The sequence below is a fragment of the Colletes latitarsis genome, chromosome 11, assembly GCF_051014445.1.
Source record: "Colletes latitarsis isolate SP2378_abdomen chromosome 11, iyColLati1, whole genome shotgun sequence".
In the NCBI taxonomy this organism is placed as follows: Eukaryota; Metazoa; Arthropoda; class Insecta; order Hymenoptera; family Colletidae; genus Colletes; species Colletes latitarsis.
The window spans coordinates 28,219,595-28,243,474 of NC_135144.1; the positions used below are offsets into that span (position 1 = coordinate 28,219,595).

At 38.7% G+C, this 23,880-nt stretch overlaps 2 protein-coding genes and 1 non-coding gene across 7 annotated transcripts in view; 1 reads left to right on the forward strand and 2 right to left on the reverse strand.

The window, feature by feature from the left end:
- LOC143348586 (uncharacterized) overlaps window positions 1-23,880 on the reverse strand; it is a 47,240-nt gene that overhangs the window by 4,680 nt on the left and 18,680 nt on the right. The window contains exons 1-5 of one of the 5 annotated variants that reach the window (XM_076779026.1): window positions 21,827-21,846; window positions 14,058-15,020; window positions 6,384-6,621; window positions 1,922-2,372; window positions 1,564-1,691 (exon numbers count right to left, since the gene is read on the reverse strand). In XM_076779026.1, the coding sequence (XP_076635141.1) occupies window positions 1,564-1,691; window positions 1,922-2,372; window positions 6,384-6,621; window positions 14,058-15,020 (1,780 nt within the window). In that variant the 5' untranslated portion in view covers window positions 21,827-21,846. Of the gene's footprint in view, window positions 1-1,563; window positions 1,692-1,921; window positions 2,373-6,383; window positions 6,622-14,057; window positions 15,021-15,272; window positions 15,294-17,393; window positions 17,468-21,826; window positions 21,847-23,880 lie in introns of those variants that run through there. The other 4 variants (XM_076779024.1, XM_076779027.1, XM_076779022.1 and 1 more) reach the window with 4 other exon arrangements.
- LOC143348575 (uncharacterized) overlaps window positions 1-23,880 on the forward strand; it is a 115,065-nt gene that overhangs the window by 1,897 nt on the left and 89,288 nt on the right. The window lies entirely within an intron of this gene.
- Window positions 11,113-11,275, reverse strand: LOC143348667 (U1 spliceosomal RNA). The gene has a single exon (XR_013080811.1). It is a non-coding gene; the product is annotated as a U1 spliceosomal RNA (small nuclear RNA).

Consider the following 23,880-nt stretch of genomic DNA (forward strand, 5'->3'; position numbering starts at 1 on the left):
TTCCGTCGAAAAATGTCACACCTTCTCGATTTTTTTTCTCGAAAATGGGTAGGATTTCGGGAGTATGTCTATTCACCAAAAATGATTGTAATTGACCCCTGCAACTAATAATAATTTTTGTAGAAGAATTTGAAATTTTTTAATTTCGTCCAAAAATTTGTCCACTTTCCTGAATTTTTTTCTCGAAAATGCGTAGGATTTCGGGGTTATGTCTGTCGACCAAAAATGATTGTAATTGACTCCCGCAACCGAAAATAATTTTTCCAGAACGATTTGAAATTTGTTTTTTTTCATTGAAAAATTTAGGCACCTAATTAGATTTTCGGTAAGCAATTTTTTTCTCGAAATTGCGTAGGATTTCAGGGATATACGTATTGATAAAAAATGATTGTAATTGACCCCTGCAACTAATAATAATTTTTGTAGAAGGATTTGAAATTTTTTAATTTCGTCCAAAAATTTGTCCACTTTCCTGAATTTTTTTCTCGAAAATGCGTAGGATTTCGGAGGTATGTATAATAACAAAAAAGGATTGTAATTGATCCCTGCAACCGAAAATAATTTTTCAAGAACGATTTGAAATTTGTTTTTTTTCATTGAAAAATTTAGGCACCTAATTAGATTTTCGGTAAGCAATTTTTTTCTCGAAAGTGCGTAGGATTTCAGGGATATACGTATTGATAAAAAATGATTGTAATTGACCCCTGCAACTAATAATAATTTTTGTAGAAGGATTTGAAATTTTTTAATTTCGTCGAAAAATTTGTCCACTTTCCTGAATTTTTTTCTCGAAAGTGGGTAGGATTTCGAGGGTATGTATAATGACAAAAAAGGATTGTAATTGACCCCCGCAACCTAAAATAATTTTTTTAGAACGATTTGAAAAATTTTTTTTCCGTCGAAAAATGTCACACCTTCTCGATTTTTTTTCTCGAAAATGGGTAGGATTTTGGGAGTATGCCTATTCACCGAAAATGATTGTAAGTGACCCCCGCAACCGAAAATAATTTTTCCATAACGATTTGAAATTTTCGAATTTAATTGTTAATAATTTTTTAACGAGGCCTCAAACGAAAAATTAATATTCTTGATTTTCGTCTTATTTTGGCCTCTATAATCTTCCATTCAAATTTTTCCCAGATGTGGCCGAATACCCTGTATAATAGTAAAGATAACTCTAATTTTCAAAGCAATTGATTAATTAGAATTGGAGTAATTCTGCACACCGTTTTGTAGAACATAGTTCCGAGGAAAATGCATTTAAAGTTTGATATACGCAGATATAAGCAGATATACGTCATTGTTCGAGTCTCTAAAAAATATCGAATTTTTCAAAATTTTAGAGTTACCTAACCCCCTAACGGATTACAACCCTGTGTAAGTGGAAACGTTCCACGGAAAGTATCGAATACGACAAGTGAGACGTGCAATGTCTTACTCGATAGATTACTCTTATTATTATAGCAAAAACCGGTAAACTGAAGCCCTCGCGACAAAGCGTCAAAGCCGATAATAGAAAGTTACGGGTCGCACAAAACTGGGCTAATGGGATATAACACATACCGCAATTGTACTCGTCAGAATGGTCGTAACAATTCATATGCCCGTCGCAATGTTTGGTCAGAGGGATGCATAACGTGTTCGAGCATGTCCACTCGTCGTCCAGACAGTAATGCTCGATCTCCACGCACCTTTAACCAAAACAAGAACGATTAAATTAATCGAACGAGTGACGATTTTAGATAGCCTAACCTCAAAAAACAGGATATTCGTGCAGTTTCTAACCACGGTACAATCAAACGCGATGCAATGACGTTCAAGGTTATACAAAGTCAGAATTGAAAGAGTCTGATTTATTACATTGTTCGTTCCATTTTCTTAAAATATTTGTTAACTTCTGAACAGCTGAACGCCTGCTAACCTAAACGCATCGATGTCGAGACGATGACACCTTTGCTTGTCGACGACGCAGAGGCCAGCACATCCGGTCGGATCTTCGAGATCGAGGCCTATCCTGCAGATGGGCACTTCTTCGTCCACGAGAGCCACACAGACTTCGCCGTGTAAACAATCGTCGCAATATCTGGTGGAGTTAACATTGGGTGGACTAGTCGTTTCCGTTTCCGTTTCCGTTTCGGAGGTTGGCGGTGTACCGCTCTCCGAAAACGACTGGTCGCCGCTCAAAAAGACACTCGTGTCTAGGGTGTTGCTAACAGGCGTCGTTGATGTCGTCGTCCACGCTGTTGAAGTGTCATTTTTCGCGCGGCCATTGGCATTTTGAAGAAACATTCCCGCGGGTAGAGTACTGTTTTGCAACGAGTTGCTCGCCGACGACTTCAGGTACTGTTGGATCATCTGCAGCTTTTCGGGCTCTGGAATAAAAACGATGAGAAGAGTACCGTATTGAGAACCAAAAGAATCCATATAAGACTAGGGACGCATTTAAGGGAGTATTGCTGTCTAGGCTGTCATTTCTTCGGCCTTTTTTTGTGATTTTTTTTTAACGACATTTTGCAGATATATTTATTCGTCTTATAGGTACGTATAGTATTTTTTTCATCAAAAAATATTAAAAATTGCGAGAGTTACAGCTTCTTGTTTTAAAAAACGCATTTAAACTGGCTTACATGATATTTCAAGATCTAGCAGACCGATTTACTTCAAATTTGGAGAGAATATTCAGCACACACGCCTTTATAGCTGGAACTAGATATTTAAAAAAATATTGTGTTTTACTATTTTTTTTGATACGCTAAAAACAAAAGAACGATTAATAAATAGAAATTCGAAACTTGAAGCGTCGCCATTTCTTTATTTATCAGGATTTTGACTTCTCCCTGGTTCCTGCTATAACTACAACCTTCCTTATGAAGATACTTTAACCCCCTCTGTTTCAAATTATCTGGAATCCTGGAAGCCATTGGAGCACCTTTTCCAGAAGAGCCATTAAATAAGAAGTTATAATTCCCACGATTTTTAATATTTTTCCATGAAAAAAATATTGTACATGCTTGTAAGATGAATAAATACATCTACAAAGTCTCAGTACAAAACAGCCTATCTATCATTACAAAAAAAATCACAAAAGGGGTCGTGAAATTAACAGTCTAGACAGCAATACCTCCTTAAACGTGTATATCCTTAGAAAATCTTATCTACTGTCCGTTGTGTTATCATTGATTTTGAGTTTTACAAAATTAGTGTAAACACGCTTATTATGTATGTTTATAGGGGCACATAAACGTGAATCTAGAAACGTATTTTAATCGCTGTTTAGGTGATGCAAGTGGTTTACTCTCAAAGATGGTTCTGATAAGTTCTTGGGTTTATAAGTCCCGTATCGCATCCAGTACATAGAAAGCAGCGTTGAAGCCCCGTGCCAAGTTCCAAAATCGACTCCAGTTGGACGTTTGTTTAAGTAAATTTGAGTCGTACCAGCTACATTGAGACCCCGAAGTTCACGAGCGTTAAGTTAATAAACATCGTTCGCGAACCGTGGGTGTATTTGTTTCCCTTGCCCGTTGCAACATCTTTGTCAAATAACGACCGAGTTTCGCGCATCGATGCTTGTCGGCTAGAAATAACCCGTTGCTCGTGAAATAAACGGTCAACGCCTCTTGCCATTTCTCGTCATACGCGTACCCATCGTGCTTCTTGGCCTACTATGCCTTAACTCGATCGGTCCATCGAGCGCGAGTCCGCCCGAAGAAAGCGTACTGTTGACCCAGCGGTTAAATTCATCTCGTTGCTGCAATTACTTCGCTTCGACGAATTAAACCTCGGCGGGTCGTTCCCGTTCGTCGACTGGACGGTGCCGTGGCGCGTTCGTGCACGCTTAATTGCTCGAAGAGCGAACGTAACTCGCGATCTTCGCGCTCCTTGGTCACCGCTTGCGTCTGTGCGCGCCTGTCAGCAACGCGACAGGGAAATAACGTGAGAAGCGGCTTCGCGTCACCAAAATCCAATTTTACTGCTTACAAGGGGAGGTCACGACCTGTCAACCTGGGATTTGAACGAAATTTGGCAGAGTTGTAGGGGCTGGTGTCCAAACGCAATCTGCAAAATACTAGACGTTTATGGCCGGCCGTTTGTTTAAAAAATGGCTGTTAAGTGTAAAGTTTCGAAGTCGTCGGATCGACGTTTTTTTTAAAAAAAATTGTAGGTCTCAACGAGTGGAACACAAAAGTCCAATACATTTTTGCCGTAACATCAATAGTTTAAACAAAAATTTAAGTTTTTGTAACGAAACAAAAATTGCATATGTACCGTGTAGTTTGACCGTACTTTCAACAGCCATGGCAGCCGTAGAGTTAGCATCGAGGAATTCGGTACGCTGCTAATAAAAATCTTTATTCACTTATGGTTAGAGGTTCAAAATTAAGCAAGCACAATAAATTATTAATATATAAGATGATAATGAGACCAATTATTCTATACGCATCACCTGTATGGAGATGTACAGCTAAATCCAATATCATTCTGCTGCAACGGTTTCAAAATAAGTGCCTTAGATTAGCTCTTAACAAGGACAGATATGTTAGAATTAAGGATCTTCATGAAGAAGCAAATGTTGAGTATGTCAATGAGTACATAACTAAATGCGCAATTAAATTTTATAATACACAACTGAAAGTAAATCGATTGACTGGTGATATTGTTAACAATTATCTACTCAGACATAGGGAATCAAGAATAAAACATAAGTTCCCATTTGTAAATTTAGACTTCAATGCAAACATATGATTAAGATAGGTATAGACACACATTTTCTAAATGTAGATATAAGTCGGACATGCAGGTTCATAAATGATACCTGAATTTTAGAAAGTAGGTTTTTATGTTATTTTCCTACATACGGATCAAAATTAGTCTTAAGTATATCGGACCTGATAGAAAATAAGATACCGCAATCTGTATACTCTTAACAGGATATTATATTACACAATATAATGCACCATAGGAAATAAAACTAGACATAATAGTAGGTAAGCTTCTAGTAAGTAGGTACAACTGAAGACTGCAGGCAAAAGGATTAAATATTTTCATATTAATATGTTTATATTTTTTGTGTATAATTGTTATGTAAATAAAAATGTTTAGGAAGAAAGATCGAGGAATTCGGCCCGGAAAACTGGAGTTCGGTCCCCGGAATTTTAGAGCATTTTGTTTTGTTCGTTTTTTCGCTTATTTTTGAATTTTTATTTATTTTTAATTTCAATTTTTAATATTATGAAAAAAGTTGGCTGTTACAAATAAATAAAATACTGTTATGGTTATAAATGTTTATTTTCACACATATTTACATCTCACGTATAAATAAATACAAAAATTAAATAAGTATTTCATACAAGTTTTTTGTATGTTTTCCACACGACCTAAAAAATAAAAAATGCTGTACAGAACAAGCATTTATAACATGCCCTTGCTGTATGAAACCATTTTGTTTTTCTTGTTTTCGTGATAAAAATCATACAATGCCTTGTGAAACTCGTATGAAATACTTATCTAATTTTTGTATTTATTTATACGTGAGATGTAAATATGTGTGAAAATAAACATTTATAACCATAACAGTATTTTATTTATTTGTAACAGCCAACTTTTTTCATAATATTAAAAATTGAAATTAAAAATAAATAAAAATTCAAAAATAAGCGAAAAAACGAACAAAACAAAATGCTCTAAAATCCCGGGAACCGAACTCCAGTTTTCCGGGCCGAATTCCTCGATGCTAACTCTACGGCTGCCATGGCTGTTGAAAGCACGGTCAAATTACACGGTACATATGCAATTTTTGTTTAAACTATTGATGTTACGGCAAAAATGTATTGGACTTTTGTGTTCCACTCGTTGAGACCTACAATTTATTTAAAAAAAAAAACGTCGATCCGACGACTTCGAAACTTTACACTTAACAGCCATTTTTTAAACAAACGGCCGGCCATAAACGTCTAGTATTTTACAGATTGCGTTTGGACACCAGCCCCTACAACTCTGCCAAATTTCGTTCAAATCCCAGGTTGACAGGTCGTGACCTGCCCTTGTTAGACAAAATTTCCCAATGGTTTCCCTTGATCTCTAAAACATTAGACCACTCGAGCAATTTTATAAGAATGAAAATATTGCGTTTGAGCAGTTAAAATTCAATTCTGGCCCACGAGAGGGGCCCCTCGCGTCGTTCCGTTCCCCCACCACTGTCTCGTTACGCGTAAGAGAGGGATAGATTAGAAAAAGACTAACGAGGTCTCTCGAGGTGGTCGCGTGTCACTGCCGACGGTCTTGTCTCGAGCGGATGCAGACAGAGTAGGGGAAATTCCGTAAGCTCCCGGAGCTTAGGTCGCCGCGGACAATCTCTCTTGCTCGAAGAAAAGCGACTCACTCACCGAATACAATGTAGAGGGCGACAGCTCCTATCCCCAAAAGCGCCAAAATGATAATCAGCAGAATGACGACAGACCTGGTGCATCCGGAAGCCTCGAGAGGCCGCGTGAAATGCAGTGTCCAACCGTGGCGGTGTTTACGCAGTCTGGCCGGATGCGGAGGAGGTTCCCCTCTGACGCTTCGTCGTAAATTGACCCGATTTTGGGAGGACGGAGTTCGCACTGGGAGGGAATAAGCCCTCTGGAAAATACATATACAACCATTATCGTTATGGCGCAAGCGAAGAAAAGGTGAACGCGAACACATAATAATTTACTGTTAATCGAATGTTTTATTTTGTTGTACAAAGTGTTTCTTTTATCCTGCACATCCTAATATCCTCGTTATTAAAGGCATTTAAATCCACAAAATGGCGAAAGCACGTAGAAAACGATAGTCAAACAGAAACATTTCGTTTACGTTACTGTAAATAATATACGTATATTTTATTATGCAATTTCAATCGTTTAGGGTCTCTATCGTTACGGTTTGGCACACTTTAAGAGACAGCCTGTGTACGAATATGATAAACGCGTAAAAACAAACGATGGTCCGCGTTATTTGTCATAACTGTACCTGAAGTTCAGCCATCGGTACCGCATTCTCTTCGACCTGACGTTTCTCGGCGTCGATTCTTCGATAATTGCTTATCCGTTTAATAGAATTCGAGAATCGGTTTCCCGTGGTCAAACAGAGGCGCGGTAATGTTTGCCAGGCACTAACTGTTCGCCAACGAGACGGACGAGTGATTGTAAATTTTACTAAAGCCGCTGGTAGTTTGCATTTTCACGGAACGCGTAGCTCAACTTCGAACCGCGCACTCGTGTAACTTTCCTCGAAGTCAGTAAATTACTTCTGGCGATCTTTCTCGAGAAATGTAGGCTCCACGCCATGGAACAATAGCGGAGATCAACGACACACGTAAATTTTCTACCACCAAGAATTTTATTTTTTTTTACTCAAAAATTCTCAAATAAATAAAATAGTTGATACCAATCAAATATAATAACGATGGATACGTAAAGTATGTACTTTAGGTATGTACTTTAGTGTATAATCAGAGGCAATTTATTTGATAATTAGTTAAATTAATGACAGGAACTGTATTGCTTTACAATATGAAACTCAAGGGAAGAAATAATTTGTTGTGGCAGTGATAGTAACAGAACAAAGAAGATTTATAAATCGGAGGTTTCGCTCTTTCTTTCTGTTTTGTAATTTAATTATTTCCCCCAAAGAAAAACATTGAAAATAAAACAGGGTGTTCGGCCAACCCTGGGAAAAATTTTAATGGGGGATTCTAGAGGCCAAAATAAGACGAAAATCAAGAATACCAATTTGTTCATGGAGGCTCCGTTAAAAAGTTATTAACAATTAAATTCAAAAATTTCAAATCGTTCTGGAAAAATTATTTTCGGTTGCAGGGGTCAACTACAATCATTTTTTGTGAATACACATACCTTCGAAATTCTATCCACTTTCGAGAAAAAAAATCGGATAGGTGGTGAAATTTTTCGACGAAAAAAAATTTTTCAAATCGTTCTAAAAAAATTATTTTCTGTTGCAGGGGTTAATTGCAATCATTTTTGGTCATTACACATATCCTCGAAATCCTACCTATTTTCGAGAAAAAAAATCGGATAGGTGGTGAAATTTTTTGGAGAAAAAAAATTTTTCAAATCGTTCTAAAAAAATTATTTTCCGTTGCGGGGGTTAATTGCAATCATTTTTGGTGAATACACATATCCTCGAAATCCTACCCATTTTCGAGAAAAAAAATCGGATAGGTGGTGAAATTTTTCGACGAAAAAAAATTTTTCAAATCGTTCTAAAAAAATTATTTTCTGTTGCAGGGGTTAATTGCAATCATTTTTGGTGAATACACATACCCCCGAAATCCTACGCACTTTCGAGAAAAAAATTCCTTACCGAAAATCTTATTAGATGGCTTTTTTCGACGAAAAAAAAAAATTTCAAATCGTTTTGGAAAAATTATTTTCCGTTGCGGGGGTTAATTACAATCATTTTTGGTGAATACACATACCCCCGAAATCCTACCCATTTTCGAGAAAAAAAATCGGATAAGGCAGGACTTTAAACGTTAATAACTTTTTAACAAAGTCTCCATCAACAAATTAGTATTCTTGATTTTCGTCGTATTTTAGCCTCTAGAATCTCCTATTAAAATTTTCCCCAGGGTTGGCCGAACAACACCCTGTATAATATTACGTATCGTTTCTCCTATCGTCGACAAAGCATGCACAATTTTTATTGTTCTTATCGACAATTTCGAGGAAGGAAATCACTGTTTAGAAAATTCTAATTCTTCTGTGTCGCTATCAAGACCGTGAAAAGTTAGTACTTTTCTTATCACTTTGGCGTACATTTTATACAACTTTGCGTTTAGTCAGTTAACGACTCGAGACTCGCGCGTGTAAGAAACTGTCGTGGCTACCGTGGCAGTGGTCCGAGTCTGACTGACTACTGCACCCGACGGAGATTTACCTGACCGCGTTGAACTCGATCGACGTTCGATCGTCGACTCCGCGTGACCCTTCTCGCATAGAGAAATCGAAACATCCTATAGAAAACAAAATGACTGTTCTGTGTTAACGAATTGCCAACCGGTTAAGTAGATTTCCAACTGTGCGAACGATAACGTAACTAGACGAGAGTTAATTTTCATGAAAACTGTTCATCTCAGAATCGTGAACTTCTAATTTTATTACACCTATAATAATTACTGGACTCTTGACTATACCGTACTTAGCCTCATGTGTAAGCAGTGGGTCAAACACAAGCCTCTGGAGTGTACGATAGCGTATAGTCGTGGTCGTGTATCGTCATGGGACGTTCCATAAAACGAGAAACCGGACGCTGAAACAGTCGAACTGCCTCAACGAAGAACCGAGAAAAATGTTAAATACTTCGAGACGATTCGCGATCGATTGAACGCTCGGGCGCCGAGAGTTTCTTCCGTTGGAATTCGCACGCGTTTACTTACGAGAGGCTTGAACGTGGCAGCGCGGTGCATGTAGACGACCAACGTGTCTGGCTATAGATAGACGTTTTCTACTTCCGTTCCGTTTTGTTCCTTTAAGAACTCCAGACGCCCAGAAGCCATGAACGCGCGCGGCTTCCTCGGCCAAAAAGGATCCCGTCTAGCGGAGGAGACTGGAACCCGGCGTTGACAGGTTAGACGCGACGGTCTAAATTTAACGTATAAACCGACTGGAATCATTGATCACACTTTTCTTCGATCGTCGTCGGTGCACGTAACCAATAGCATAGCTCTGAGGTGACGCCTATTACTAGATAACGGCTAAGATAAGTGATTCGCAACTAAAAAATAAACGATACGACATTTAAGTCACGAAACCGGTGTATCACGAAAGTACACAGTTTTCTAATAACGAGCATTTCGCTAATAACGGTTGTTAACAGTTATTTTTAGAACCCTGTAAATCCCTGGCCTTTTTAGCCTTAGGCTAATGCGCCACTGCTCTCGACGAATCGCACCAATTACGTATACAGGGTGTTCGACCACCCCTGGGAAAAATTTTAATAGAGGATTCTAGAGGTCAAAATAACACGAAAATCAAGAATACCAATTTGTTGATGGAGGCTTCGTTAAAAAGTTATTAACAATTAAATTCAAAAATTTCAAATCGTTCTGGAAAAATTATTTTCGGTTGCGGGGGTCAATTACAATCATTTTTGGTCAACAGACATACCCCCGAAATCCTACCCACTTTCGAGAAAAAAATTCGAGTAAGTGCTAACAGTTTTGGGTGAAAAAAAGACTTTCGAGTCGTCTTGGAAAAATTATTTTTAGTTGCAGGAGTCAATTGCAAGTATTTTTGGTGAATAGACATACCCCCGAAATCCTACCCAGTTTCGAGAAAAAAATTCAGTACGAGCGGAACTTTAAACGTTAATAACTGTTTAACGAAGCCTTCATCAACAAATTGGTATTCTTGATTTTCGTCTTATTTTGGCCTCTAGAATCCCCCATTAAAATTTTTCCCAAGGGTGGCTGAACACCCTGTATTTTCGTCGAGTGTGAAACGAGACGCTTTTCGATGCAAAGGCGGAAAAATAGAAGACAGAACGAATGGCATTCAGTTTCCATTCCCGTTGTCGGCGAACGCGTTCTTTGAAGTCGTCCTGGGTAAAGGGAATCGCAGCGGTCTGAACTCTGTGAACTAGCCGACCCGAAAATTTGTCGTCTACGGTCGTGATAATCTTAGAAATAGAACGGAAGGAGGAAGATTCGAGAAGACGAGACCGCTCGTCGAGACGAGAACCAGACCCTCCCCCCATCCCCAACACCTGTGACTATTTCAACGATTCTCGCAACGAAAACAGTAACTGAGTTTTTTCTCGTTTGGCTGCATCTCGACACTTTGTGATTCTTTCGCGTCGACATAACGTGCAGTTTTCATTCGAATCTAGGTTAAGGATTGCAACGCGATTCATCCTTTACAATTGTAAATAATATAAATATTTGTCAACTACAATGTACCCAAAAATAATGTAATTAAAAGAATAAGAGAAAAGTCAACGAAAAGATCTTTATTCCCACTCTATATGTACTTACATCCATTTTAAAATGAAAGATTGTGATGATTTTCTTTACTGGAAACATTTTTATATTTTCAATTTAAGATTTTTCTGATTAGAAGTACTTTATTCGGGACAGCGCGAACGCAGTCCCGACTACCAAAAATTATACGCCCGAGATATCCACATTAGGGGTATTCGCAAGGGTCAGCCTAACCTTAGTGCAATGGAAAAGCCTCGCCCTGGAGGAACCGCCTTCATGATCACGGTAACCTCTGCGCCAGGTAAGTATGCTTTCCTTCCCTCAGCGTTTATACTTATGCTATGTTCCTCGTAGACTTCATTGCGAGAAAACAAGTACGTAATACGCCACACAGTGGCATTTTTGCGTACTATACACGCGCCGGTGTTCTCAACTTATTCTCGTTTCGCAAAACAGTGGTTTTCTCTATGCATTTTCTCCCTTACGATCTGTACGAAACGTTCTAATAACGAATAAAACGAAAGTTTCGAAGAAAAGTTCCTCCGAATTACTATTAAATAGAACAAATGTTGGAGATAAATCTCTGGTTTTATGCAAGGACGTAGCCAGGATGGAGCATAATTCTTTCACTTCTTTTTTTGCAGTATCAAAAAAAAAAGCATTCGATACCATACTCGGACGGTATAGTTCACAGTTTTCTCCATTATAAATTCTCTTTCTCGCCCCCTTTAGATTGTAAGCCACCCTTTCTAAGGATAGCGCCCCCTAGTATAGAAAATGCTGCCGTGAGGTTTTTAAAAGCAAAGTTTCCGTACGCTACGCTTTCGATAATTTATTATACCGTAATTGAATATGATTACTGCTAATCGTTTACGTAACAACACGGACTTTTGCTCGGGCTCGTTAAATCCGTTCCAACACACTATTTTCTTTGCACTTTATTATTCCTGTTCTTGAGGTCAAACTGTACAAAAACTATACACATTAGAAACTAACCTTAGCGTAGTTTGACAGACCTCAATCAATAAATAATGCTTTATAACTAGTAAATGCATAGGACCTTGACTCACTGTGCGAATTCGTCCTCAAAATATCGAAAACCGGAATAATTTCCAATTTAAACTTTAATTGACGTAATGACAAACGTAAACTAATGAAAATACAAACGTTGGAGCAGTCTACAATTCCATCGACAGCTATAAAAAAGAGGAGAATACCGTATCACTTTTTCTTAAGCTACATCGTTGCGAAAGAAAACTTAGAATAGGTTTGAAACTGTGGCGACATCTTCTGAACTGATCGACAGAGGGACACGCTCGATCTTTGCCTCTCACAAGTGCTCCACCGACCACTTATTTCTACACAGGGTGTTCGGCCACCCCTGAGAAAAATTGTAATGGGGGATTCTAGAGGCCAAAATAACACGAAAATCAAGATTATCAATTTGTTGATGAAGGCTTCGTTAAAAAGTTATTAACGTTTAAAGTTTCGTTCCTACTGATTTTTTTTCTCGAAAGTGGGTAGGATTTCGGGGGTATGTCTATTCACCGAAAGTGATTGTAATTGACCCCTGTAACCGAAAACAATTTTTCTAGAACAATTTGAAATTTTTTTTTTCGTCGAATTTAGGCACCTAATTAGATTTTCAGTAATGAATTTTTTTCTCGGAAATGCGTAAGATTTCAGGGGTATGTCTATTCACCAAAAATGATTGTAATTGACCCCTGTAACCGAAAACAATTTTTCCAGAACAATTTGAAACTTTTTTTTTTTCGTCGAAAAATTCAGGCACCTAATTAGATTTTCAGTAATGAATTTTTTTCTCGGAAATGCGTAAGATTTCAGGGGTATGTCTATTCACCAAAAATGATTGTAACTGACCCCCGCAACCGAAAATAATTTTTCCAGAACGATTTGAAATTTTTGAATTTTGTCGAAAAATTTGTCTACCTTCCTGAATTTTTTTCTCGAAAGTGGATAGGATTTCGAAGGTATGTATATTCACCAAAAATGATTGTCATTGACCCCTGCAACCGAAAATAATTTTTCCAGAACGATTTGAAATTTTTGAATTTTGTCGAAAAATTTGTCTACCTTCCTGAATTTTTTTCTCGAAAGTGGATAGGATTTCGAAGGTATGTGTATTCACCAAAAATGATTGTAATTGACCCCAGTAACCGAAAATAATTTTTCCAGAACGATTTGAAATTTTTGAATTTTGTCGAAAAATTTGTCTACCTTCCTGAATTTTTTTCTCGAAAGTGGATAGGATTTCGAAGGTATGTATATTCACCAAAAATGATTGTAATTGACCTCTGCAACCGAAAATAATTTTTCCAGAACGATTTGAAATTTTTGAATTTTGTCGAAAAATTTGTCTACCTTCCTGAATTTTTTTCTCGAAAGTGGATAGGATTTTGAAGGTATGTGTATTCACCAAAAATGATTGCCATGGATCCGCGCAACCGAAAATAATTTTTCCAGAACGATTTGAAATTTTTGAATTTTGTCAAAAAATTTGTCTACCTTCCTGAATTTTTTTCTCGAAAGTGGATAGGATTTCGAAGGTATGTATATTCACCAAAAATGATTGTAATTGACCTCTGCAACCGAAAATAATTTTTCCAGAACGATTTGAAATTTTTGAATTTTGTCGAAAAATTTGTCTACCTTCCTGAATTTTTTTCTCGAAAGTGGATAGGATTTCGAAGGTATGTGTATTCACCAAAAATGATTGCAATGGACCCGCGCAACCGAAAATAATTTTTCCAAAACGATTTGAAATTTTTTAATTTAACTGTTAATAACTTGTTAACGAAGCCTCCATCAACAAATTGGTATTCTTGATTTTCGTCTTATTTTGGCCTCTAGAATCTCCCATTAAAATTTTTCCCAGGCGTGGCCGAACACCCTGTATAGTAGTAGTCTTTCCTACCGCTATTTCGCTTTCTTCCGGTAATAGCAAGTCGTCACAAAACGAATGTCACGATTTAAATATAAAAATCACTTCTTCAATTGGAATAGAAACACGAGGCATGACACGAACCCCCTCACACTTCTGCGAGTAATAAAAAATTACATTGCAACTCACCTGAAACGATCCGTGTTCCTTGGCGTCGGTGAAGAATTCCGGTGCTTCCTTGTTGGCGTACCAACGATCCTGCGAGTAGATCGAGTTCACCCTCATGCCAGCCCTGCTCTTCTCCGTCGCGATCAACGCCTTGTCTTCCTTGCTGTTAGCCTCGATCGCTTGACCAGGGTTCCGTTCGTATTCGATCAACGTCGCCTTGTTCTCACCTTCCCCGACATTGGCGGATATCGTGTAGACCATCGGCGCGCAGTTGCCTTTCAGAGGGAACTCGCCACCACCCTGTCCCGAGCCGAGCGTTCCGAAATCACAAGGCTCGTCGAAGATCGTTCGCGGACTATCGGCAACTCGTTGCTGATCGTTGTCCTTGTTCTTCCTCAGCACCGTTGTTTCCTCCTGTTCCTTGTCGTCGATCTCGTGTTGCCCGCGGACGTTCGCCGAGGCGGCAGCCTTGCTCCTGCAGTGCTTGCAGTCCTTCTTCCTGCGTCTCCTGTTCGGCCTGCATTCGCTCGACTGAGCTCGGCCACCGATCGAGACGTCCTCGTCGACTTCCGCGTCTTCTCGACAGACCTTGTTCCTCTCGCGATTCGTCACGCGAACGGAAGAACCTGCCGTGGACGGGTCGAGGCCGCCATTGCGAAACGGCAGCGTGAGGTTGCGACGGAAGACGGGCAGAACTTCCTCTTCCCGATCGACGACATCGAAGGATCGTTGAGCGCTGCTGGCGCTCGATCTCTGAGGATCTCGAGTGGACGGGCGCGTGGCGGATTTAGGGAGGACCTCCTCGACGGCTGGCAAGACGTCCTCGTACACGTGGCCGTCCGAGTTCGATAACGGGGAACGGAGATCGAACCTGGACGGTTGGAACGGACGCGTCTGAGACTCCTGGGCAGGCGACGATTGTCGCGAGAAGGCGGCCACCTCGGGTTTCGATTGGTGCTCCTCCTCGAAGCCTTGGTTCTCCATCTTGAATACCGGACAAATTAGAGGTTAGGGACGCTTATGATCGAAGGAAGGCGCGAGAGGGAATTTTTAACAGACAAACGTGAAAATTAGAATTTTTTAGAATAATATAATTATATGTTAATTTGTTTATTAAATTTTACAGTTATCTACGGAGCTGTCGGAACGAATATGAGTGGCATTCCGAGTGTAAAGGGTTAACAATAGGTAAAAATTGACGAAGCTACGAAGAGGAGATAAAGTGTTGGTAGAAACCATTTTGTCTTGCGTTGACCCTTAAGGCACGCCAGCTTGTTAGCGCACGTTTATCGACGGCGATCAATTGACGATCTACCTGCCAGTCCCATTATCGAAGATGGCAGGAAGGAAAACGTGGACGTCGGTAAAAAAGGTCGCAGTTTGATATTTGTATGTTTGCTCGAAGAGATCGTGCAAGGATAAGAACATCCTAGAATCGATAAATGTACGTAAACGTTTCATTATTCGAATACTTTCTCGCCGGAATGGTCGTGTCTCGTTAGGTCGTATGATGGAGGTTCTATTATGATCGATTCGTGACAGTTTACGCTCCCCACGGAAGAAACGGAACGACCAGTCGCCTCGCGGAGAGGATAATTAAACGTTTTGTGGACCGTGGCGGGGCCTCTACTGTTCGCCAATTATCGTGTCCTCGATAATCGTCGACTCCTTTCCTCGCTTGGTGTGGCACGCCGGAGGAAAAACGAACGCATCGTCGTCGATGTGGACAGAGAGCCGAACATTCTCACGCGTCGATCGATTGAAATCATTTTACAGCGTGTAAATTCATCGATATCGTAACCAGTGGCGGAGTAAAATTAATCGAACCACCCCCTTCTAGATGTTTGCAATAATTCTCAGAAAGAATTAAATTTTACACAGGGTGTTCGACCACGCCTGGGAAAAATTTCAATGGGAGATTCTAGAGGCCAAAATAAGACGAAAATCAAGAATACCAATTTGTTGATGGAGGCTTCGTTAAAAAGTTATTAACAATTAAATTCAAAAATTTCAAATCGGTTTGGAAAAATTATTTTCGGTTGCGGGGGTCAATTACAATCATTTTTGGTCATTACACATACCCCCGAAATCCTATCCACTTTTGAGAAAAAAAATCGGATAGGTGGTGAAATTTTTCAGCAAAAAAAAAATTTTCAAATCATTCTAAAAAAATTATTTTCGGTTGCGGGGGTCACTTACAATATTTTTTGGTCATTAGACATACCCTCGAAATCCTACCCACTTTCGAGAAAAAAATTCGAGAAGGTGTGAAATTTATCTACAGGAAAAAAAAATTTCGCATCATTTTGGAAAAATTATTTTCTGTTGCGGGGGTTAATTACAATCATTTTTGGTCATTACATATACCCCCGAAATCCTATCCACTTTCGAGAAAAAAAATCGGATAGGTGGTGAAATTTTTCAGCAAAAAAAAAATTTTCAAATCATTCTAAAAAAATTATTTTCTGTTGCGGGGGTTAATTGCAATCATTTTTGGTGAATACACATACCCCCGAAATCCTATCCACTTTCGAGAAAAAAAATCGGATAGGTGGTGAAATTTTTCGGCGAAAAAAAATTTTTTCAAATCCTTCTAAAAAAATTATTTTCTGTTGCGGGGGTTAATTGCAATCATTTTTGGTGAATACACATACCCCCGAAATCCTACGCACTTTCGAGAAAAAAATTTCTTACCGAAAATCTAATTAGGTGTCTTTTTTCGACGAAAAAAAAAATTTCAAATCGTTCTGGAAAAATTATTTGCGGTTGTGGGGGTCAATTACAATCATTTTTGGTGAATAGACATACCCCCGAAATCTTGCGCATTTTCGAGAAAAAAATTCAATACGAGCGGAACTTTGAACGTTAATAACTTTTTAACGAAGTCTCCATCAACAAATTGGTATTCTTGATTTTCGTCTTATTTTGGTCTCTAGAATACCCCATTAAAATTTTTCCCAGGGGTGGCTGAACACCGTGTATAAGACAGACACATATTTGTTATCTTCTCTAATATATGAAATATACGATGCTTATTTTCACTTGTAAGGTATAAAATAATGAAATATATCAAATTATTATAGCATCATTTATTATTACAATTGACCCACTCGAATCTGAATTATTTTGGTTAGATCGGATAAAACCACCGCCACTACGGAATCGTACATAACCTAACCCAGCTCATATCCAATATCTCGATCTATACAGAGACGAAAAACTGTCCGACATTGACCACATTTTTTTTGTTAATTCCTTTGTAATATGCAATGTGCAACGACTATAAGATTGTAAAGATTGATTAAAAGGATGTTCACTGCGACATATGCCAGAGAGAAGGTCGTCAGAGCTACTTACCCTATACTGTATAATTACCTAACTTCTTTACGTACAAATGATTATTGGATTTTCCAGAGCACCTTAGAAGGTATTCTACCGTAGACCTTTTAACCCCTTAACGTTCATGCCCGAGACTGACTGCTTTAAAAGACGATATTTGTTTAATCTAATGATTTAAGGAACGATAATATTGTAAGTAACAAAAACCGCATTTTTAGAAACAAATCCAATAAAGAAAACTGATAATTCTTGGTTAACCCGAAAAATATGAACGTTAAGGGGTTAAAAAGTCGATTCTTTTACATTTTCTTTCGTCATTTTATAGTTCACGAAAATAATAAAAAAGAGAAACTTGAGACACGCTTTTCTCAAAATTATACTTTTTTTTTTATTTGACCGATTGGCACGAAATTTGGCGTGCAGCTTCACTGGACTGGTTCATACGTTTTGATAAAAACAATTTGTTCAATGTAAGTAAACGTGTAAATAAAATTGATAACAACGATATGTTCGCTATTTGATCGAGGTAGTCGTTCCGGAGAGTAGAACTAGGCGTCGTGTGATCAAACGTCCAATTACCGATCGCCAATCTTCCCAGTCGAGTAAATAGTGAGCCGCGAGGGGGCCCCGTAAATTGAACGAAAGGCGAAAGAGAGTCGCGCGGAGAAAGAAAGCTAGGGACGCGAACGAGGGAGCGGAATTAAGCGTCTCGTTGGGGAGCATCCCGACGATTGCCGCAATTATCGCGACTTGACTCTCCGATTGATCCCGGCCGAGCAAAAGCCTCTGACGTCATCGACCTCGTGCATCTTCGGTTTCGCTCCGCGAACGAATGTATTTCAGACTCTCGCCTCTCTCGCAACGCGCGCCATTTTTAAGCTCGAACATTCCAAGGCGTCTCTTACCGACTGAGACGGGTAACGAATTTATTTCTCCGACACGAAAACAACCGAAACTCTCTGCCTCTGATTTTAAGTTAGATTCGCGCGCAAACTACCGTTCGTCAACTATGATTCGTTCGTTCGTCTTGCCATGAGGGAAATATACTAATGTTGTTACCGTCGCGGCGCGTACTTGTACGGATTCGGCGCTGCATAATGAATAGATCGAAAACTCCTATTGGAGGTATTAATTTATTACGATGTCATGACAGGAGCAATTCGTACAATCGGTCGATGGCTGGCTGTTCGATAACCAACAGGCTTCTTTACACGAATACTTGGCTGGATACCGATGAACTATTATTCGAAACGTTCTTCTTGTTTTAAATTGTCGGAACCAGTTCATACGTTCTAACAACCACTCCGTCTACAGAATGATTCTAATGATCGAGCCAGACTATAACTTCGCATTAAAGGAAGTTAGGAAAAAATCGTAGAGGAAAAGTTTCTACGCTTCGACGATCTCTATTATCCTATGATACGTCTTTTGTTCTCAAATGGGTCACTGTACATTACATTTATAATTGCGTTCTTTCGTAACTGTAACTGTAATTCTTTCGTGTAAATTTTTTAGAGCATTTTACGCAGAAAAGGTCATTGAAATGTCGATACTTTATTACAAGAACTAAGAATTGTAAGTAAATTTTGGCTAAAATCTTTGAAACCGGTAATTATTTTATATGTATATTTTAGTTTCGTTAAAAAAAAATAATTTTATTTTATAATAATAGACGTTGTTAAGTCGTATTAAATTTTCATCCACTGTTTTTCTATTTTCGCTTGGGGCACGAGCTACAGCTCAGTTGCTAGAATCAGCCTGTTTAACACATTGACTGCCACGTCACCCACATATGAGTGACAAGGTTTTGCACTAAAGAGCTAAAAAAATTAATTTTCAAGATTACATATTAAAGGAAATTAATTTAAATGTGACTTTTGAATTTTAACGAGACTGTGAAAATAAGTTTTATGACAAATTATGGGTATGTCAGTTTCCAATTGTCTGGAAACACAGTTTCGTTTTCGTGGACAATTTGAGGGGTTTGGTCTGGCAGTCAACGTGTTAAAAATGATCATTTTGTTCGAATTAATTAACAGATGACGAATCATGGCGACTTACGAAGATTATACAGGGTGTTCGGCTAACCATGGGAAAAATTTTAATGGGGGATTCTGGAGGCCAAAATAAGACGAAAATCAAGAATACCAATTTGTTGATGGAGACTTCGTTAAAAAGTTATTAACGTTTAAAGTTCCGCCCGTACTGAATTTTTTTCTCGAAAATGCGCAAGATTTCGGGGGTATGTCTATTCACCAAAAATGATTGCAATTGACCCCTGCAAACGAAAATAATTTTTTTAAAACGATTTCAAATTTTTTTTTTTCGTCGAAAAATTTAGGCACCTACCCCCTGTCGATTTTTTTTATAAATTCGTTTTTGATTTTTAGTAATTTTGTTTGACGCCCTCCAGAAAAGTTGTGTAATACTTTTTTTGTAGATACTCATTAGCTCTACTTCAAAAAAAAGTTTCATTGAAATATATTCACAATTGTAGGAGTTATGGCTGTTTGAAAATTGGACTATTTTTATGGGGTTTTTCTCATTTTGCGAAGTCAAGGAACAACTTCTCGAATATTTTTATAATTGCTACATATTCTACACTAAAATACGTGGCGTTTGGCTTTTTGAACATTAATATCGTCCAATCTGTTCAGAAGTTATGGTGTTTTAAAGATTCACATGAAAATTCGGGCAGACATTTCCGGCCAGAAATTATATTTTTGGTAAGGAATTTTTTTCTCGAAACTGAGTAAGATTTCGGGGATATGTCTGTTGACCAAAAATACTTACAATTGATGCCTGCAACTAAAAATAATTTTTCCAAGTCGATTCGAAAGTCTTTTTTTTCACCCAAAACTTTCAGCACCTATCCGATTTTTTTTCTCGAAACTGAGTAGGATTTCGGGGGTATGTCTGTTGACCAAAAATACTTACAATTGATGCCTGCAACTAAAAATAATTTTTCCAAGTCGATTCGAAAGTCTTTTTTTTCACTCAAAACTTTCAGCACCTATCTGATTTTTTTTCTCGAAACTGAGTAGGATTTCGGGGGTATGTCTGTTGACTAAAAATACTTACAATTGATGCCTGCAACTAAAAATAATTTTTCCAAGACGATTCGAAAGTCTTTTTTTTCACCCAAAACTTTCAGCACCTATTCGATTTTTTTTCTCGAAAGTGCGTAGGATTTCGGGGGTATGTGTAATGACCAAAAATGATTGCAATTAACCCCCGCAACAGAAAATAATTTTTCCAGAACGATTTAAAATTTTTGAATTTTGTCGAAAAATTTGTCCACCTTCCTGAATTTTTTTCTCGAAAGTGGATAGGATTTCGAAGGTATGTGTAATGACCAAAAATGATTGCAATTAACCCCCGCAACAGAAAATAATTTTTCCAGAACGATTTTAAATTTTTGAATTTAATTGTTAATAACTTTTTAACGAAGCCTCCATCAACAAATTGGTATTCTTGATTTTAGTCTTAGAATCCCCCATTAAAATTTTTCCCAGGGTTGGCCGAACACCCTGTATGCGTAACGTCGTCGTTGCGTGGGTCAGGAATTTTTCGCACGAGAAGCCAACATCGCGAAACGATATTTTCGTGCGGCGAGAGCTTCTTTGTTCGACTGCGACGGGTTTCCCGTCAAATGCAAGCCTTGAGAAACTCCAGAAGTACCATTGATTCTGTGAGAGAGACAGTCGTGCACTTCATGTCATTTTTACATCTATCGCTTCAATAGCTACATACAACCGCAACAGTAAGTTTCCTACGTTCGTCATTTTCGAATTCTCCCGCAGAACCAAACGTTACGAGGCTCGATCGATAACAAAGGTATTTGAGAAATATTTATAATGAAATGAAAAAGTAAATCACGATCCACCCTCTGGGATCCCACGGAAGGCAGATATCTCGATGGCCAATTAATCCTCCGTTGGGCCATTAGGAAATTCCCGTTGCATCGACGCCCCTAATCTCCAGCGTTCTTATTAGGAACGTATCTCGACCCCGACGATCCGGGATTAATTCCACGCGTCTATCTAGCCTGAGTCAACCGCGCGTTAGCGATGACGCACCCGCGAAACTAACAGGATTGCGCGTAGCCTGCTGAATCTTAACCAGGGAAAACGCGTTTCCGTTGATCGAATCATCGATTGGAACGAAGAATCGCTCTTGGTCGCTCAAGGACGACGAGGATGACATCGTTCGAGACCACACGGTACCGCCATTGACGACCCAAGGCCCGGGCGTTTACGAAACAACCTAAGGTAAAAGTAGTAACCTTACCACACAACCCTGGAAAAGCTTGCAATACGTCAATATCGAATTCTTAAACTGAAAGTTAAACTTAAACTTAAATTTTCACAAAGTAACACAAATATTTTACTATAGATTTCACGAAGCAAATTCTCAGCGTACTAATTTACACTTTTATTCTGTATATGCACCTTTTATGTCACTGCAATGAAAACACTGTAAAATGTAGCGAAAACACTTTTAGTAATAAACACCTGTCGATATTGAAAGTTCTCGTATCATTGACAGCGGAGGTAAGTGTCTCTGATAGATATACTCGGTTCTAATAATTCTAACCACACTGGCGCAGACACACGGAAGACGCAAAACTTCCGGTCGGTAAACTGGCATTGGTGACGCACATCCTATCAATCGAACGCATCCAACCTGTTCGTGATCCGCGATCGTACGGACAGAATCATTTAAGCCGTGAATCACGCGAACCGAGACATTCCTCCAAGCTGCTGACGACACTCGACTTCTTTTGAATCATTAGCTGACCTCTGAAAATTTGAACGATATTGACCCTTCGATCGCGACGCACCCTAACCTAGAAATTTTTACACGTCCACGCGACGATTGGGCAATTCATACCTTTTAACACGTATAAATTTCAAGACATAACGAAGTTTCGAATTCCGATTTCGACAGCCCCCTAAATACTGGATAAAGCTTGCAAAATACTTGCGAGTTATTTTATTTAAAGATATTGTAACTGTTTAGAAACAGTGACGTAAAAAGGATCGCAAACAACGTGACCGAACCAACGTCCAATGAAGCTGTTCGTCCTTTTTTTCAGAAGTGTTAACTGCCGATGCTTTTATTTTCGCTGAAGAAAAGAACGAATTCTTCTCGGTTGTACCTTCGCGCATTTCTCGGAACGAAGGGCTATTATTAAAGTTCCTGCGTCCGGTTTACAGTTTTCCTTCTTGCCAGAGAAGTTTCTACGCATGCGCTGTTAGCGACTGACGACTTACGCGCACGTGCATTCCTCAACCAGACACGAGCAAAGTTTTTTACGAAACTAAGATAACAAGTAACTATAATAAATCCTGGTTAATTCGACACGGTTCATACGGCAGGGCCTCGATTATCCGGTGCCTTTTCTATGCTAATATTGTACGCTAGTATTCTTCTTTTCAACTTTTGCGTGTAACTATTGGGTTATCCTGAAAATTTCACCACCATTACGCTCAGCACACGTTACCAATGCAATAACATTTAATTCGTGTATAAAAGTTCCAATCTCGAGAATCAATAGCCTCCTGGAAACCTCGTCTTCGACGTTCTTCTGTTGTCGAAACCGTAAAGTTGTTAACAGAGTCAGAGGAAACGATTAGGGGGAAACATGGTGGATGAGATACAATTTCGATACCTAGTTGGTGCAATTCTAGCGTCGCGTAGCCTGATGTTATCTGCATTTGACGTTTCGTAATTTATGAGGTACTCATTAATCAGGTTCTGCTGTCTTCCCCATTGCAAGTAGGCGGCGCCGAAAGCTCTCACAAACAAACTGAATGTAAATATTGCTGGTCTATTCTTATACTATACAGGATGTTCGGCCAAACCTGGGAAAAATTTTAATGGGGGATTCTAGACGCCAAAATACGACGAAAATCAAGAATATCAATTTCTCGACTGAGGCCTCGTTAAAAAGTTATTAACAATTAAATTCAAAAATTTCAAATCGTTCTGGAAAAATTATTTTCGGTTACGCGGGTCCATTGCAATCATTTTTGGTGAATACACATACCTTCGAAATCCTACCCACTTTCGAGAAAAAAATTCAGGAAGGTAGACAAATTTTTCGACAAAATTAAAAAATTTCAAATCGTTCTGGAAAAATTATTTTCGGTTACTGGGGTCAATTACAATCATTTTTGGTGAATACACATACCTCCGAAATCCTATCCACTTTCGAGAAAAAAATTCAGGAAGGTAGACAAATTTTTCGACAAAATTCAAAAATTTCAAATCGTTCTGGAAAAATTATTTTCGGTTACTGGGGTCAATTACAATCATTTTTGGTGAATAGACATACCCCCGAAATCCTACCCACTTTCTAGAAAAAAATTCGAGAAGGTGTGAAATTTTTCGACGAAATTAAAATATTTCAAATCGTTCTGAAAAAAATATTGTTAGCTGTGAGGGTCAATTACAATCATTTTTGGTGAATAGACGTACCCCCGAAATCCTATCCACTTTC